General features: G+C 37.1%; 1 protein-coding gene and 1 long non-coding RNA gene across 7 annotated transcripts in view; one reads left to right on the top strand and one right to left on the bottom strand.

The window, feature by feature from the left end:
- The window catches only part of RNF170 (ring finger protein 170), a 43,677-nt gene extending 33,078 nt beyond the window's left edge, over positions 1 to 10,599 (top strand). For all 6 annotated transcript variants that reach the window (XM_058720494.1, XM_058720497.1, XM_058720495.1 and 3 more), the window contains 2 exons: positions 3,541 to 3,651; positions 7,712 to 10,599. In XM_058720494.1, coding sequence (XP_058576477.1) covers positions 3,541 to 3,651; positions 7,712 to 7,981 — 381 coding nt within the window. In that variant the 3' untranslated portion in view covers positions 7,982 to 10,599. The remainder of the gene's footprint in view (positions 1 to 3,540; positions 3,652 to 7,711) is intronic.
- An 8,457-nt stretch (positions 10,600 to 19,056) lies between these two features.
- Positions 19,057 to 19,944, bottom strand: LOC131506668 (uncharacterized). Its single transcript, XR_009259087.1, has 2 exons — positions 19,807 to 19,944; positions 19,057 to 19,503 (listed from the first exon to the last, which is right to left on the bottom strand). It is a non-coding gene; the product is annotated as an uncharacterized LOC131506668 (long non-coding RNA).
- Positions 19,945 to 19,987: the final 43 nt, after the last annotated feature.

The following is a 19,987-nucleotide window of genomic DNA, read 5'->3' on the forward strand; positions in this document are numbered from 1 at the left end:
TCCAGAACAGATCAGACCGTTATAGTTAGTACAGAAGCTACTTCAGGAGGGAGACAGTTTTTATAAACATATATTGAAGACTGAAATGTTAGCACAGATGATATGTGCCGCATTTTCTCAATTTCTTTGACAAACTGGAAAAACAAAATACTGAAAAACCCGAGAAAATTAAGTCTTAGTTTTTTAATTAGCAAATATAGTAAAACAGAACATTCTAACAGTTGTATACTATTTTTTCATAATTTCCTATATACTTGTTTCTCATTTAAAATAATATTGGGGCACCTGGGTGGCTCAGTTAAGTGTCTGACTTCAGCTCAGGTCCTGATCTCACAGTTTGTGGGTTCAAGCCCCGCATAGGGCTCTGTGCTAACAGCTCAGAGCCTGAAGCCTGCTTTGGTTTCTGTGTCTCCCTGTCTCTCTGCCCCTCCCCTGCTCACACTCTGTCTTTCTCTCTTTCTCAAAATAAATAAACATTAAGAAAATTAAAATAAAAATACCTTTCTAGTAATGAGTTATGAACATGAAAAAGACAGCAGCTCCTTAGGAAGTCTTCCAAAGTGCAAAATGAAGTCCTAAAAAGGATAGAGAGCTTCCAAGTTAAGATGTCAAATTGAACACATATATTTACTATTGCTTGCCACCCCACTAAAAGAACAAGACATTTTGTAAAGGCATAAACCCACAGAGATCAGAAAATAAACAAAATGATAGAAGAGGTGACAATTTTTGAAAAATTCTTGGTAGAATATAACAGACATACACAAAACAAAGAAGTACTGCTTATTGAATTACCACAAAGCAACACTTCAATAATCACCACTCAGATGAAGTAGAAACTGGCCAACAGCCCCCAGGAATTTCTTTGGGACCCCTTCCAAATCTCTACTCTCCTACATCTCCTAGAGGCAACTACTATTGACTTTTATGATAAGCATTTCCTTGATTTTCTTTATAGGTTTATTACCTTAGCATGCATCTCTAAGATTATTGTTTAATTTTGTCTGATTTTTGGACTTATTGTTATATGAAGCACATGCACAGATACTTACAACCTTTGTTCTGGCCATCCACTTACCCCCATTACTGCCTCCCTTTTTGGTGTAGAGAGAGAGGTGCAGGGCTTTATCTTTTTTCCTCCTTGCTTGTACATTCCCAAATTCTGCGTCTTTCACATTTGACTTTGTAGCACATGGCAGGAGGAAAATCTTTTTTGTTTTTGTTTTTGGTTTTTTTTTTGGGCACTGCCTCTGTGGCTGATTTAATATGTGACACAAAGCAGTCAACACTGAAGTTTATTTGCCAGTACCACCTCTCATAATCTTTAGCTATCTGCCAGCAACACTGAGACCAGGCCATAGGTCTAGCATTAAAGAGCTAGTTCCACCTCCTGTCCCCTTCTTGGCTCTATCCATGGCTTTTCATAGGGTGTATATGTATTAGCAGGTGATATCCTTTGGATCACCCATAAATTGCTAGAGGCTAAAAAGGTGGAGATAAAATTGTTTTTATATAATAGCTTTTGGTTCCCTAACTGTAGAATAATTCATCCTAGAAGCAAGACAGGTGGCAGATACCTGCTCCCCATCCTGTTTCGCTGGAAATAGTGCATAGGCTGCTGCTTCCGACTGTAACATACTCACCACTTCTCTTCCTGAATGTATATGCTAACATACCAATAGTCCTACCTGCACTTCAAGGGCCAGCTTATGTTTCCAGTATTCTGAGCACCCCAAGCAGAAGTCCTTCCTCTGAAGCATCATTGTAACCCCCACCATAGTGCCTTGTAACAGGCTGTTGAACAGGTCTGCCTCCCCTTCTATCTTGGGTGTTGTGGTTAGCAAGGAGCAGGGCTATGTCTTCATTTTGGGGGTACATGTAGCCCTTAATACAGTGCCTGGCCCACAATAGGTACTCAATTATTATTTACTGAAAGATGCATTTTTATTAACATATTTGTGAAAACAGGCTGTACCTGCTTTCCTACCACCTACAGTTCTTTGTCAGTTCTTTGTTTGGAAAGCATCTGAGTTTGGAAAGCATCTATCTGTTTGGAAAGCTGAACTGATGAAGGATAAAAACACCTAGATGATTTAAACCTAAATCTGTTACTGCTCCTTCCCGTTTGTATCTCATCATACATTTAGCATTTCTATAGACATTGTTGTATTTTTAAATATACTGATTTTTCAGGGTACTCTCATCTTCAGATTACCCCAGTTATGTTCCTGTGATATTTGTGTATACTCACCTTTACCATGGAGGAAACCAGGCTAAAAATATTGTGTTATATTACAGTGTCACAAATTACCTTTTTAAAAAAAAAAAATTTTTTTTTAATGTTTATTTATTTTTGACAGAGAGAGAGAGAGAGAGACAGAGCATGAGCTGGGGAGGGGCAGAGAGAGGGAGACACAGAATCTGAAGTGGGCTCCAGGCTCTGAGCTGTCAGCACAGAGCCTGACGCGGGGCTCAAACTCACAGGCCATGAGATCATGACCGGAGCTGAAGTTGGACACTCAACCAACTGAGCCACCCAGGTGCCCCTACCCTTTTTTTTTTTTTTTTTTTTTTTTTTTTTTTTCAACGTTTTTTTATTTATTTTTGGGACAGAGAGAGACAGAGCATGAACGGGGGAGGGGCAGAGAGAGAGGGAGACACAGAATCGGAAACAGGCTCCAGGCTCCGAGCCATCAGCCCAGAGCCTGACGCGGGGCTCGAACTCACGGACCGTGAGATCGTGACCTGGCTGAAGTCGGACGCTTAACCGACTGCGCCACCCAGGCGCCCCGCCCCTACCCTTTTTGATTAGAGTAGGGATGGGTGCTTGAGAGTGGGTCCCTGCAATAACTTAATCTCTGTATTCTGTTTGGTAGCATTCAAAGATATTTCAAATACCAGTGAGGTTGAAGAATAATTTTGATCAAAAAAAGAAATTCCAGGGGTACCTGGGTGGCTCAGTTGGTTGAGTGTCCTGCTCTTGATTTCAGCTCAGGTCATGATCTCACCATTCATAGGATCGAGCCCCATGTTGGGCTCTGTACTGACAGCATGGAACCTGCTTGGGATTCTCTCTCTCTCTGTCTCTCTCTGCCCCTCCCCTGCATGCAAACTCCCCCTCCTCAAAAAAAAAAAAAAAAAAAAAACCAACTTCCCTAATTTTTCTCTCTCAGAGTGATATATATTTTTATGTCACTTTGCCCCTGAATATTTTTTTCAGTTCTTGTATCTTCAAATATTTGTTAGTTCAAACAGAGAACTACTGGCTTTATCCCTGGTGTGAACTGGAACATATTAGAACCAGTGTTTGGTTAAGGTACACATTTGATTTTATAGGAATTCAGATTACATTTTGCATTGGATTTTATTGTAAGGCAATGATAACTTACTTTCTTCCCCATGTTGCCTGTATTAAAGGAAATGAGTGAAATATAAATTTAGAAGCTTTTCTCATTCTGTTGAATAATAACACAAAATGAAAAAATTAATGCTGCAGAAAGGTTTAACAGTGTTTTTTTGTTTGTTTTTTGTAATATACAGGTAACTTTACTGCTAACAGTATTTGGTGAAAATGACCAGTCTCAGGATGTTGTATCATTGCGTCAAGATATTAATGATTATAACCGGAGATTCTCAGGGCAGCCCAGATCTGTAAGTAATGTTATAGCAGGTGCAAAGTTACAGTATAATGATACTTCTCTTTGATGAGGTGAGATTTACCAACAAGTATTCTTTGACTGTAAAAGAATCTCATTGTTTATGTGTTTAGGTAAAGTTTTAACAAACTTCATCATTGTTGTCAATCACTGAGTTACAGCTTTCCCAAGAACTACAGTTTTCTGTCTAAAAAAAAAAAAAGGATTATAAAAGTCTTTATAAAAGAGGCTTATAACTTGAGATCTGCTGGAAAGTTTTACAGTTGTGTTTTCCTCTTTTTTACTTACCCTGGTTTCCTGTTTGAAATGTTTTCCTAAGTAACCCTCGGTGTTAGGCAGTTTTTTTGGTATATCATTTTAGCTACTCAAAAACATTTGATTTTTAAAGAACACGTTCATTTTACAGTTTACCTCCTCCCAAAAAAGGCGTTTGATAGATTATATACTGTCACATTTTACTGACTCATTCCAGTTTTTTCAAAATCTAACAATTTTAGAAATATGTGCATGACTATGTACTTCAAAAATCAGAATATTCTAAGTACAGATTTATATGGAGGGCCTAGACCTCTCCTCTGAGCTCTAGGCTATACATTTCCATATCCACTTGGATGTTCCATAGGCACCTCAAATGTGACATGTACAGTATTGAATTGCTTGTCTGCTCAACTCAGTTTGCTCTTTTTTCAGTCTTAATTGTTTTGATTTCCTTTCCCTCATTCCCTTCATCTGATCTATAAATAAGTTGTATCATTTTTTTCTCTCTTTTTGGGAGATCCTGTCATTTTAATTTCATAAAAATGTCCTGTGTCTATAGCCATCATACTAGCCCAAGCCACCATCATCTCTTGCTTAGAATAACTGCAAGTGGCCTCTTCACTGTGACTTTTTTCTCTGCACAGCAGCCCAAGTGATATTTTGAAAACATAAGTAAGACCATGATATTCTTATATTTTAAAACTTCCAATGTTGTGGAATAATGTTCCAACTCCTTACTGTGCTTACAGAGCCCTGTATGACCTGGTCCCTCCCTTCCCCTCACCCAAAATGCTTCACCTCCACCAGTCACTTTTCACCTCTCAAAATACACTCCAAGTCTTTCCATCTAATGCTTTCACATGTGACCCCTTGGTTTGGGGTGCTTGTCCCTCTGCTCTTCTTATCCTTTAGGTCGCTCTTAAATAGACCTTCTTCAAAGAGGGTTGCCCTGATCAGCTAAGGTATTCTCTATTATTGTCCTCTATACATTTCCCTTTGTAGCATTTATTACAAACAGTATTCAAATCTTGTTCAGTATCCTTTTCTCAGTAAACTAAAAGCTTCATAAGGGCAACGACCATGTTTATATATTCACTGTTATATTCTCATTGCCAATTTCAGTGCCCTGGGATACAGTAGGCCCTTAATATTTGTTGAATAGATTAATAAGCTATCCTTAAGAATTGATACTACTACTTTCCATCAAGAATATAAGCTGTTAAAATGCTTCAGTATTAAACACTTGTATGCTCTTGTGCACCCTTGCACATGTTCCTTATACTGCGATGTCATATACCTTTAAAGGCATACCCATGTGGATAAAGGGTAAATATTCTAGATGTTTAAACAAAAAGAAAATTTAATCCACAGTTATCTGGGAGCCTCTTCTGCTATTTTTCATCCAGCAATTTTTTTTTACATATTCTGCAGTAACATCTATAGGATGATTCTTTGAAAATTCACATGTTCCAAATTCAAGAACTACCACTGACCTTAAAAATAAATCATTTTAAGATATATATTAATATTTGTAAGTGTGAAGCATACCATTGCTCAATTATTATTTTTTTGGTACATACCAGATATTTAATAAATAAGAAATCTTTGTAGGTTATGAAATTATAGTGTAATAGAAACATTTAGCTCTTAGTTTGATATTCTGTCACCTCCAAAGTTGAAGTAAGATTGTGATTAATATATAAACATTTCTTAATAACCCATTTCATACTTCTTATCTATTTATTATAGATTTTATATAAATGACACCATCTGAGAAGTGAACAAATAGCTCTGATAAAGGACAGAAAAATATTCAAAAGATATCCTGTCTGGTCACTAGAATATTTAAAGTAACTGACTATAGACTTTGTGAAAGTTGTGCACCTGTCTTGCTTTCAATATTAGTTTCTCCCATAAAGAATAGGAAATTAACATTTGGAATGATTCTAAAAAGACCATTTTGTTTTTTGTGACCAGTTTTCCAAAAAAGATTTATAAGATAATCTGGTGGAGTTTATAAAACTGTTTCCTTAGAAAATAGTTCTTCCCATTTTTATCTCCCCCTCCCTCTCATTTGGTACTTGTTAAACACACAAGATACATACCTAGACTTGGATATATAGTAATTATACAGATTATTAAAAATAGCTGAACTGTTACAGTGGAATGACCACAGGAAGTGACTTTCTTCCTTTGGTCAGTTTCTCTGCATCTCCTAGCCCCTGAGAAATGAGATAAAGAAAGAAGTTATATTGAGAAGTCATGGTAGTTCATTACCACACAGGACCTTCTAGATCATGTAGTCAACAAACAAACTACACAAAACAAATGAGAAGTTTGCAGTCAGAGGATAAACTAACTCGCTCGAAGCAATACAAATAGATACTAGTACTTATTTTAACAGCTTTATTTAGATGTATTTTACGTGTCATAAAGTGCAACCTGTATACAGTTCAATGGTCTTTCATGTATTCAGAGTAAATATAATTGGATTATCACCATAATTAATTTTAGAATATTTTCATCATTCCAAAAGCTTTAGCCATCCTTTCCCATTGTCCCCTTTCCTGTTCCCTACCCCCAGCCCTTGGCAACCACTAATTTACTTTCTGTCTCTATAGATTTGGCTACTTTGAATATTTCATCATTTCATTGAAATGGGATCATATAGTATTTGGCCTTTTGTCTTTGGCTTGTTTCACTTAGCTTAGTGTTTTCAAGGTTCATCCATGTTGTAATACATCTATCAGAACTTCATTGCTTTTTGTGGCCAAATATATCACATTTTGTTTATCCATTCAGTTGATGGACATTTGAATTGTTTCTGTTTTTTGGCTATTATGGATAATGTTTCCATTAACATTTGTGTACCAGTTTTTCTGTGGACATATGTTTTCATTTCTCCTGGGTATGTACTTCATTATGGAATTGCTTGATATTATAACTCTATGTTTAACATTTAGAGGAACTGCCAGATTGTTTCCAAGGAGGCCATTCATTCCCACCAGTAGTGTATGAGGGTTCTAATTTCTCTGAATCCTTCAATTTTCAAAAATTTATATAATTTGTAAAATTTCAGCCGTGAAAATTATGCTCACTTATGTAAAATCCCAGTAATTGATGTTTCTGTACATATTCAGAAACTTAATCATTTTCAGAAAGGTAGGGTCTGGCTTTCCAAAAATCACTGTGGCAGTTAGTAATTCACTTAAACTCAAGTTAAGCCGAATAAACATCCTAAGATGGAGTCCCTTTCATTGCTGTTCTTAGACTGTCAGAGTCCTCCAAGTTACCGTGTCTTTAACGTATACTACTTATATATTGTCTAGCAATTTATAAAGATCTTTTGTATACAATATCTCTTTTAGTTCTTACTAGTCCTTGTGGCATATCATACTCCATTAGTTGTTGCTGGATCTCTAGTAGGTTAAACAACTTCCCCCAAGGTGATTGACTTGGAGTTTAAACCCAGACCTGTCTGACTTCAGAGCTGAGACTTGATAAGTTCTTCATTTCGTTTATTTTATTAATTCAAATAATAGAGGACTTGAGTTTTGCCTCACTGTATCCTCTATTTTCAAGTTTGTGGACATTTTAGTTGCCTTTCAGTTATCTGCAATAAGATCTATTTTATAAGAACCTAGTAATGAAAGATCTGTTTGAAGTAAAATGTGTAACTAGAAAATATATGAAACTCCTAACTCATGTTAACGGAGTTTGCACATAGTAAGAAAATTATATTATTTTGAAGTCTGACATATTAGATGACAAATCATATTTGTTCTTTCCTCTGCCAGATTATGGAAAGAATTATGGATCTACCTACTTTACTGAGGCATGCATTCAGGGAAATGTTTTCAGTCGGGGGCCTTTTCTGGATGTTCCGCATCAGGATAATACTTTGTTTAATGGGAGCTTTTTTCTATCTTATATCACCTCTAGATTTTGTACCTGAAGCCTTGTTTGGAATTCTAGGCTTTCTAGATGATTTCTTTGTCATCTTTTTGTTGCTCATCTACATCTCTATTATGTATCGAGAGGTGATAACACAGAGACTAAACAGGTGAAAAAATGTGAGTTTACTAAAATATTTCAGCTAATACGTGAAATCAAACAGAAGGACCCATGGCAGCATATGGCATTTGAATATTATTATACGAGCGTAAAACCACTGTATGACAAACATTTGATTTCATTTGGCAAATGTCTAGCAATATATGACTGGAATTTTTACATGTACAGGTTCTAATATTAAGGTTAGAATTATAATAATTTACAATTATATCCTGATTCTGTGTTGTCTATGAAGTGTCTGGAAAAAATATGGAATTATATAAAAAGGGATGATTTTTATATCTTTTTTTCCCAAAAATTACTCAGATTAATTGGATGTATATAGTAAGATATTGTTTTACAGTTTATCCAATTTATCCTTCTCAGTGAGTACCTATATGGTAATATATTGGTATGAGATACGTCTAAATATTTTTGTTACAATAAAATATTGTACAATATTGGGGGAAAGTCAGTGTTTCTTTCAGTACTAGCTAAGTTTTATGTACTTGGAGCAGCTGTGCTTTTCCATTCTGATATAATTGTTTGCTAACAGCTAAAAGTGAAAGAATAAACTTGAAGTTTATAATTTGATTTCATATACTAGCTTATAAGACACTTCTTAATCAATAGAAGAATTAATAAGATATAAGACGTTTATCTCCAGTCAGCACTCTTGATTTTCTCACTTATGACATTTAAACAAGAGTTTGGTCCTTTTATAAGAATAGTATATACAAGTAACTGTAAAGGGAAATTTTTTTCAGGAACCTCTATAATACTGCAGACACATAGTAGTTTGATGCATTTCTAAGGAAAGTAGATTTTCATGGCAATGCGCATTAAAGACATTAGGAGGGTAAAGGAACACTATTTAAATTTGACAAGAGAAATTACTGGTGAGCTATACCAACAAAACGGCCAAATTTGCTGTTCTCTGGTCAGAAAACTTTTGTAATACTGTCCCTAGATGGCAGCATAGAGCCCAGATTCCTCAGGTGTAACTGAATGCGCAAATGTCTGAGGCAATTCAGTAAGAAAGTTATCTTGCTTTTTTGATAGCTACAGCTTAAGTCCCCAGTGCTCTCATCTGCAATTTTCTGGTTTAGAATATTCAAAACCACAAGTGTTATGAAATCGTAACTCCCTCAGGTGGCACTGCTCATTTGTGAACTGCTCATTTGTGAACTAGTCCTTGATGCTAAGGGTTAGTGTTGGATCTGTTACCTGCAGTCACTGATAGTCATACTGTCCGTTCATGTATTAGTGAGCCTCATTATGTAGTGATAGGGAGAGAAAAACCAAATCTATCACATTCTCTCAAGTTCATCAGACTAGTCATCAATTAATGAGATGCTGAATGAAGTATCAGTAACAGTGTTTTCTAATTTGGGCCTAGGACAAAGCTGCTTGTCATAGAGAAAAAGTGCTTAAATATAGCACATTATAATTAAAGCATTTCTTCCTTACTTTTAATTTTATCATTAGGATAGTTATGTGAAGGCTTTCCTTTTCACAGATAAAACCCATATGTTACAGGTCAAAGTTTTTTTGCCTGAAGCCACACACAAATAAGTGACTGAACAGGTATTATACTCTTAGTAGACTCCCTAGTATGGGTTCAAGCAGATCTGAAGGTTATGGAGAGGGGAAGCAGGAGAGAAAGTGGGATCCTTGGGAAGTCTTTCAGAACACATTGGAGTACCATAACTTAGGTGATCCTAAAGGAAAGGTCTAGAAAGGTTATATACCAAGACTTCATGAATCCTAATTCTACACTTCCAAATCAAATGTCTAATACAGACAGTGGCATGCTTCATAGAAAACATTTCAGTGGCAGTCACAAGTTGAAAAGCTAATGAGTTAAGAGTTTGCTATACTACCATTTACCAGACTAGAAATGGATTTTTCACCAATTACAGATTTGGTGTAGGGCTACAGCAGTGTCATTTTTTGGAAAGGATTTAATTTTCTGTGCATGTATTCTGCTTCGCGTGTCATGTTTCTAGTTACAATTTTATTGTAATATTTGGAATTCCTTCTAAGACTTTCCTGGTAGAGGTGTATTGTACCAACTTTGTAACATACAAAAACACTATATAAAGTGAAGTCTTATTAAACTAAAAAGGGAACATGTAGACATCTCAGAATTTTAGACCTGCTTATTATGTCCTCTTTACTGATCACTGGTAATAAACATGTAAGGGATCTGAGAAAGTATTTAAAGTAAGTAGTCAATCAGTGTTTTAAACATCATAGTAATACTTCTATGATTCAGAGTTAGATCATATAAATCAAAAGAACTATTTGGATTTTTGTAAATAGCAATATTGTAACTTTCACAAAAACACTGTCCAACCCCAGGAGCAGAAGATAACTTTGGGCAGCTCTGTAGGGAACAAGATGAAGAAATAATTGTTATAACTGTCCACTAGAACAGTGGTTTCAGCTACCACAGTTCTCAGCATTTGAGAGCAACAAGAGACGAAAAGACTTTGTCAGTCCCTGTGGCTGTGCAGATACATACCTCACAGGACTATTTCAGCGGACTCGTGGTTTGGTCCAAACTTTGTGATTTAAGTTGTCAAGCGGATATTCTTTTGAATAAAAGCAACATATCTAAAATTAAAAACTTGTGTTATATTCCTTTCTTTTAATATTTGCTTTAAAATTCAGAACTCCTGAAATAGCATTCCTTTGCCACTAATGGACATCTGATGTCTCATCACATTTCTTCTATTTTTTTTTAATGTTTATTTGTTGGGGTGCCTGCGTGGCTCAGTTGGTTGAGCTCAGGTCATGATCTCACAGTCCGTGAGTTTGAGCCCTATATTGGGCTGTGTGCAGACAGCTCAGAGCCTGGAGCCTGCTTCCAATTCTGTGTCTTCCTCTCTCTTTCTCTCTGCCCCTCACCAGCTCATGCCCTGTCTCTGTCTCTCAAAAATGAATAAGCGTTAAAAAAAATTAAATGTTTATTCTGAGAAAGAGTGCACATGCACAAGCGAGGGAGGGACAGAGAGCAGGGAGGGGAGGTGTTGGGTGGGGGTGTGGCAGCTAGTCTTAAACAGGCTCTGCACTGTCAGCATAGAGCCTGATGCAGGACTGGATCTCACCATCTAAGAGATGATGGCCTGAGCCAAAATCAAGAGTTAAGACTGAGCCACCCATGTGTACCTCATCACATTTCTAATTAATTATGCTTAGATATTGTTAAATTGAAAAAGCAGAAATGTTTTGTTCTTGAGGAAAATTCTTTAATCTGGACAATCTATTCTGGACAATACAGGTGAATTAGAAATTAGGCCTGTACCCTAATTCCCCACTCCTGTTTCTTTTGAGTATATATTTGATAACTGAAAGGTTCTTTTTTTTAACTTATTTTTTTAACTTTAATTCCAGTATAATTAACATACAGTTAATATTATATTAGTTGCAGGTATACAATACAGTGATTCAACAATTCTATACATTACTCAGGGCTCAACATTATAACTGTACTCTTAATCCCCTTCACCTATTCTACCCATCCCCCCACCCATCTCCCCACCAGTTCTCTATATTTTATATAGATATGTAATATTTAAGAGTTGTGGTTAAATAGGGATGCCTATATCTTTCTTAGATGTTTCTTAACTTCCATAGGAGTGAAATCATATGGTATTTGTCTTTCTCTGACTTAACTTCACGTACCATTATACCCTCTAGATCTATCCATATTGTTGCAAATGGAAAGATTTCATTCTTTTTTATGGCTGGGTAATATTCCATTTTGTGTGTGTGTGTGTGTGTGTGTGTGTGCGCGCGCGCATATACATATATATATATGTACATATATATATACACTATATATATATGCACACACACACTGAAGAAGTTGCAGTGTGTGTGTGCATGTATACATATATGTGTGTATACATATATATATGTATACACGCACACACTGCAACTTCTTTACCTATCAGTGGACATTTGGGTTATTTTCATATCTTAGCCATTGTAAATAATGCTGCATTAAACATAGGGGTGCCTATATCTTTTTGAATTAGTATTTTCATTTTCTTTGGGTAAAGACCCAGTAGTGGAATTGCTGGATCACATGGTAATTCTATTAATTTTCTGAGGAACCTCCATACTGTTTTTCATAGCGGCTGCACCAGTTTGCATTCCCACCAACAGTGCAAGAGGGTTCATTTTTCTCCACCTTCTCATCAACACTTGTTTCTCAGGCTTTTGATTTTAGCCATTCTGACAGGTGTAAGGTAATGTCTCATTGCAGTTTTGATTTGCATTTTCCTGATGTTTAGTGATGTTGAACATTTTTTCACATGTCTATTGGCGATCTGTATGTCTTCTTTGGAGAAATGTCTGTTCATGCCTTCTGCCCATTTTGTAATTGTATTATTTGCTTTTGTGGTGTTGAGTTGTATAAATTCTTTATATATTTTGGGTATTAACTCCTTATCGGATAGATGATTTGCAGATATCTTCTCCCATTCAGGTTTTTTTCTTGTTGGCTTCCTTTGCAGTATAGAAGCAGCTTTTTATTATTATTTTTAGAGAGCGTAAGCAGGGGAGAGGGGCATTATTTTATTATTTTAGAGAAAAACCTTTTTATTTTGATACAGTCCCAACAATTTTTTTTTTTTTTTTTGCTTTTATTTTACTTGCTTCAGGGAACATATCTAGAAAAATGTTGCTATAGCTCATGTCAGAGAGAATACTGCCTACACTCTCTTCAAGGATTTTTATGGTTTCAGGTCTCGTGTTTAGGTCTTTAATACATTTTGAATTTGTTTTTGTATATATTGACATAAAGTAGTCCAGTTGCATTCTGTCGCATATAGCTGTCCAGTTTTCCTAACACCATTTGTTGAAGAGACTGTCTTGGGGCACCTGAGTGGCTCAATCAGTTAAGCATCTGACTCTTCATTTTGGCTCAGGTCATGATCTCACAGTTCCTGAGATTAAGCCCACATTGCGCTCTGCACTAACACAGGGCCTACTTGGTGGTCTCTCTTTCTCTCCCTCCTGTGCCCCTCCCCCACGCTCGCTCTCTCTCAAAATAAATACTAAAAAAAAAAAGACTCTCTTTTCCCCATTGCATATTCTTGCCTCCTTTGTTGAATATTGACCATATAATCGTGTGTTTATTTCTGGGCTGTCTATTCCACTAATCTGTGTGTCTATTTTTATGCCAGTATCATACTGTTTGAGTATTACAGCTTTGTAGTATATCTTAAAGTCTGGGATTGTGATACCTCCTGCCTTGTTCTTCTTTCTCAAGCATGGTTTGGCTATTCTGGGCCTTTTGTGGTTCCATACAAATTTTAGTATTATTTGTTCTAGTTCTGTGAAAACTGATGTTGGTATTTTCACAGGGATTGCATGGAGTCTGTAGATTGCTTTGGGTAGTACAGACATTGTAACAATGTTAATTCTTCCAATCCATGAATGGTGTACCTTTTCATTTACTTGTTATCTTCAGTTTGTTTCATCCATGTTTTATAGTTTTCAGAGTATAGATCTTTCACCTCCTTGGTTAAATTTATCCCTAGGTATTTCATTCTTTGTGATGCCATTATAAATGGAATTGTTTTCTTAATTTCTTTCCGCTACCTCATTATTAGTACATAAAAATGCTACAGATTTCTGTATATTGATTTTGTATCCTACAACCTTATTATATTCATTCATCAGTTCTAGTAGTATATTGGAGTCTTTAGGGTTTTCTATATGTAATATCATGTCATCTACAAAACGTGACAGTTTTACTTCTTTCTTTTCAATTCAGATGCCTTTTATTTCTTTTTATTCTCTGATTGCTATGGCTAGGACTTCAGCACTATTTTGAATAAAAGTGGTGGGAGTGGACATCGTTGTCATGTTCCAGACCTTAGGGGGAAAGCTCTCAGTTTTTCACCATTAAGTATGTTGCTGTGAGTTTTTCATATATATCCTTTATTATGTTGAGGGTTTTTATCATGAATGGATGTTGTACTTTGCCAGATGGTTTTTGTACATTTATTGAAACGATCCATATGTTTTTGTCCTCTCTTGTGATGTTGAAATGTTCTTTTCTGAGTCTGTGTCTTTATGTTTGCACCAACACTTTCCTTCACCACTCTTTGAAATACTAAATGTACTGATGTACTCCAGGCTCTTCTGTTTTGCTAAACAGCAACCCAAAAACCTGGGAGTGGGTCAGAATAGGAAAGGGCACTCAAGTTTTTATGGCTCTAAGACTTAAGAGTTTCCCAGGATCAGGCCAGTGGGCTCTAAAGGCTACTAATAGGAAGCTATATTATAGAATAAAGACAATCACTGAGCTTTTGTTATTCTCCCCAAACCAGACCTTCTTCATGGCATTAGTATTTGTTTTAAGCATTGAGATACTGACTGCAAGCAAATTTGAAGTGTTATCAGTCGCTGTCCTCTTCATCCACCTGCATCTCCTAACTTGTTCTATGTCCCAGAAGGGTGCACAAGAGGAGTAAACACCTTGTTAGAAACACTGAACGTGTTTGGACACTGTCCCTATTCTTTCAGACTAGTGGTATTTAGCTGTAGGCCTTTTTTTTTTTTTTTTTTTTTAGAGCGAGAGAGTAAGAGACCGCAAGTGGGGGAGGAGCAGTGAGAGGGAGACACAGAATCTGAAGCAGGCTGTCAGCACAGAGCTCGAAGTGGACTCAAACTTGTAAACCACCAGATCATGACCTGAGTCAAAGTCAGATGCTTAACTGACTGAGCCACCCAGGCACCCGTAGCTGTAGTAGGCCTTTTGAGGGGAATATAGTTTATGTGATGTAGGAGAGGGCTAAGGGCTAATGATGTTTTAAACTGACTGGTATAGGGGCACCTGGGTGGCTCAGTTGGTTAAGTATCCAACTTTGGCTCAGGTCATGATCTCATGATTCATGGGTTTGAGTCCCGCATCAGGCTGTGTGCTGACAGTTCAGAGCCTGGAGCCTGCTTCAGATTCTGTGACTCCCTCTCTGCCCCTCCCCCACTCCCTCTCTCTCTCTCTCTCTCTCTCTCTCTCTCTGTCTCTCTCTCTCTCTCTCTTTCAAAAATAAATGAACATTAAAAAAAATTTTAAACGTGTATCTAATAGTTTACATTTCAATTTGTTTAAAAACAAATTTTTGAAATACCTGATATTCAGATCAAAACACTAATAACCCTTCTAATCAGTCTTAGAGAAAATCTGTGTATCTACATGAAAATTACTCTAATCTTTGTTTCACTAATTCTAGAATACCAGAGTGGAAGGGACCTTACAAAAACAGATGAAAGCTACTGATAGCTCCCTAGAAAAATGCATATATACACACCTATGTATGATTTTCTTTCATTTTCAGAGGATTCAAAGACCTTGGCATTCATGGATTTCAAATTAAAAATTCTTCATTTAGTCCCATAGCTTTTTTTATTCTACAGATAAGGATAAAGAGAGCCAGAGAGAATGAATGCTAGGTATTTTTAATAAAAATTTATAGAAAAGGAAAGCATAGTTAGAAATTAAAATCTAAACTGTTTGAGATCAGTGAGTTTAAAACATGTTCAGTCCTTATGTCAAAACAAGTGGCTTACTTCTTTCCAGTTTATCAAACATGAAGACAAAGTTAAGCCTTCTACAATAATTGTGACACAACTTATCCTTTTAATGTCAAGGGTTTTCTTTTTTCCTTAAAAACTGTATTTATCTATTTCCTTAAAAAGCCTATTAGTAAGTGAACCAGCTCTTGGCCTCTTAAGACTTTGAAAAACATCAAACTTCTAACCAACCTTCCTCAACTTACCTGTATTTATTCTCATTCCCTTAAATGGTCATATAAAGCTAAGACATAAATTCATTTTTGATACTTAGGTAAGGAGCCAAATGAAGACATCACATGAGCATATAAATATCTCCCATTCTCTAAAAGAAAGGCAATTTTACATATTTTATATAGCCCTTGTTTGCTTAATAAACTTTTAGTTTATTAAAGTAGAATAAACACCAGAGATTTTCTAAATCGTCAGGGTCAGATGATGAAGTATCATAAAGTGAACACACTATTTTGCCACCACTTCAGTCAAAACACACATTACCACCATCCGGTAAGTCCCCTTTCATTGCCTCTCTCCCCCAAAGTAACAACTTACTGACTTTTACCTACCTTTTTTACTCTACAAAAAAATAGGATTCCATATTTACTTTTGTGTGACTTCAATATTATGGGTGTAAAAACTATCCATATTGTTGTGGGTCATAGCTTTACTTTGATTGTTGTATAGTATTCCTTTATATGACTATACCACAATTTATTCATTCAACTATTAACAGGCATTTGGATAGTTTCTATCAACTTTTTAAAAAGGCAGATGGTCATCTTTGAAAGTAAAAATGTTTCCTCACAGTCACCCTTTGACAAGTTGAGAACAGTTATGTGAGCCTTAGGAAATGTTGAGAAGAACTGGATGAAGGAGAGAAGAAAACCAGACAATGGTTGTAAATTAGTTTAGAAAAAGTGAAAATTATTGTTGTATTAAGTAAATAATTTTTAAGCCATGCAGAGTGAAAATTTAATTTGGGGGGTGTTTTAGAAAGAAAAATTCAACATTCAGTTCAATTAATATTTTAAAAATTATATACAATTTACATTATCAATTTACCATTTTGAAGTAAGGAAAAATGAGGATTATATTCAATAATAAAAATGTAGATTTCACTTCCAAATTATAGATAGCTAGAAGAAAGAAAACAGAAAAAAAGGGGAGCAAAGGAGAACTTCATGGAAGGAAATCTAACCAAATTAAATTGACTAGTTTCACTCTACACTGATTAAAAATGATCACAAACCAGGGTGTGTGGTATCTCAGTCAGTTAAGCATTAGACTCCTGATTTCGGCTCAGGTCGTGATCTCATGGTTCTTGGGTTCAGGGATTTGCTCTCTCTACCCCTCTCCCCAAAAATAAATAAATAAACTTTAAAAAAAATCACAAACCTCAGAAGGGCACTCTGCACTGGCTGGTGATCCTTCATGCTTCTTTAGTAACTTGCATTACCAACCTTTGAGAACTATACATTCTTTCTCTTCTGGCACTCCCCAGTCCTACAACCCCCATGGCTGATGACCCTGCTTCCTAAATTGCTCCCATCTCACAATTCCTGTTTTGTGGGGGTTACATTGCTCTCTTATTCTTCTTTTTTTAATATATATTTATTTTTATTTTTTGTAGTTTGGCAGTTTTTGTTCTCTTTCTTAAAGGCCATCCACATCTCAGTAAATGCTCAAGCCAGAAGAAATTCAAGTACAAGTCAACCTTAATACCTTGATTCTTTTCCTCATTCTCATATCCATCTGTGAGCAAGTTTTGATGTTTCTACCTGCAACATACTCTCAAATCCTGGTCATTCTTTCTCCGATGCCACTACCTAAATCCAAGTTACCAACTTATCTTACTTGCCTGCAATGGCCTCTTTATTGGTCTGCTACTCACTTGCACTGATAAACTCTTCATATAATAGAATGGCCTTTAAAAATGTTTAGATCAGGTCTCTACCATGCCTAAAAAGGTTTGTTGACGTCCTGCTGCACTTAAAATCCAAACTAACAAGTCACTTACTTCTTCAACCTCATTTTATACCCTTCTTCCCCTGGCTCACACCATAGTCTCCATTCAGTTCCCAGGAAATACTGAACTCACAACTGCCTCAGGCCCCAGTACACACTCCCTGTCTGGAGAATGCTCTTCCCATCCTCCCTATTTTCATTCTTCACATTACTAGATTTTTTTCTATTCTTTGGTTTTCAGTAAAATGTTCCCTTCTCAGAAAGACTACCTAACTACCCCAGCTAAAGTAGGTAGTGACCCCTCCTCTAACCTCATTCACCTTTATAACATTGTAATGTATTCAGGCATCTCAGCACAATGTTATTTTATTCACATTTTTATTGTATGGCTTCCCCTCACTAGGATAAGCTCTATGAAGATAGGTAATGTTAGTCTTGCTCACCAGTATATTCCCAGACCTAGCATAATGCCTGCCACCATAATAGGTACTCAATAAATAAAGGTTAATAAAGAAATGGAAGGGAATAAGGAAGAGATAACAAGATCACTTCTTACTCCTTCACTGTTACCACCCAGGTGTAAGCCACCATCATCTCTCACCTAGGTTACTACAGAAGCCTGCCTACCAGTGTCCTCGCCTCTAAGTTGCCCCCTGATATCTATATACAACACAATAGAGTGATCGTTTTAAAAGACTGGGTCACTACTCCTCTGCTTAAAGCATGTTCTCCATCTCAGAGTTAAAAGTCAAAGCCTTATTACCCTCGCGTACAAGTCCCCATAGGACTGCATCCTGTTTCCTCTGACCTTATATTTGTCCCCCTAGCTCACTCTGCTCCAGCCACACTGACCCTTTACTGTTCTTTGTATAGGCTGGGGACACTGAGCCTCAGGAGTTTTGCCTTAGCCATTCCCTCTGCCTGCAAGGCCCTTCCCCCAGATATCCTCAGAGCTAACTCTCTTACCCATTCCACATCTTTGCTCAATAGTCCCTTCTTCTATTAGGCCTGTCCCATCCATTGTATTTAAATTGCAATCCCCTCATCGCCACCTAGCCCCCTCCACCTTACAACATTTTATATGGTCAGACTTCTCTGCCTCCTCCAACCTCCACTAGAATATTAGCTTCATGAGGGCAGAAATCTTTGTCTTGTTCACTAATGTATCCCAAGCTCTTTGTGCATAAAACAAGTGTTCAGTAAATATTTGTTGAATCAACTGATGAGTAAAGAATTTCAGTGAACTCTTAAAATAGACTTCAGTTCACAAGCACTTATCACATTCAGATACTTCCTGCACAGCAAACCATGGAGGAAATTACTGCCTTTGAGGGTAAGAGGCCATGAGGGCCTGATCAAGAACAAGAGAGACTGAAAGGGATGGATTTAATAACTATTTACTTATTCTATATTATCCTCGTCATCAAACGGATGAAGAGGGTGAGAAAACTAAGGTTCCGGTTTAAGCAACTGAATAGATAATGCAGACAATAATCCGAAGGCAGAAAAATTTACATAAGAAATAGAAGACTTGGTAGATCATAGCATTTTATTGAATTCAAGCAGCAGGGTGTTGAGTGAGAGGAAGACAGAGGATGGAACCCTGGGGAAGGAACAAGATTTGGCGGGGGTGGGGGGGAGGGAGAAAAAAGTTTAATAGAGCACTGGAATTTGTCAACATCCCGCTATCCGGATTTCCAGACTCTGATCTGCATAGAGAGGAAGGGCACGCAACAGGAGGCAAATGGTGTGAAAACAGCTTGCACCAGTTCTAGAGTTCCAACACAGCACCTGGAGATCATTACAGCAATGAAAGCCTTCAGAAGTGAGAATGAATGTTTTCTCTCATTGTTAAAATTCTGGCAGCTGAGTTCTCACAAAGCCTGTGATACCTGAACGACAGGTAATGGGATGAAGACTGGCGATGTGGGAAAGGGATCCACAAAGTTTCACAAATCATATACCATCTGTGGCTGCCCTTTTAAAGAAATGGGAAGAATTACCCAACGACCTCAGTTTTACATCTGTCCTCCTTTAGGCCACCAGATCCAAAGGCCGTACTGTTCCTCACCCTAAACCGTCCCAGAAAATATTACACAAGAAAACCCAACACGTTGCAAAACCTGGCCCTACAATCACGCTGCCCTCCCCTCCCCACTCCTCCGCACGCATGTCTCCCTTCGTCCAAGCACCTCCTTTCTCCTTTCCGGAAGCTAGGAGGCCCCACCCACTTCCGCAACGCCGGGCTTTAGCCAATGGCCTGCTTCCCAAGGAACGTTACCTCTGACCTCGGGGCTAATCAGAGACAGTGGGACAAACTCCTCGCGAGAGGTGAGGTTGAAGCTGCCTCCGCCATCTTGGAGATGGGAGACGGGCGATGGCTGTGGTTCTTCTGCTAATGCAAACAACAAAACGGGCACATTAGTCAACCCGAGAGAGGTTATCATCACTGTATCTGGTGA

Source organism: Neofelis nebulosa, chromosome 3 (assembly GCF_028018385.1).
Source record: "Neofelis nebulosa isolate mNeoNeb1 chromosome 3, mNeoNeb1.pri, whole genome shotgun sequence".
In the NCBI taxonomy this organism is placed as follows: domain Eukaryota; kingdom Metazoa; phylum Chordata; class Mammalia; order Carnivora; family Felidae; genus Neofelis; species Neofelis nebulosa.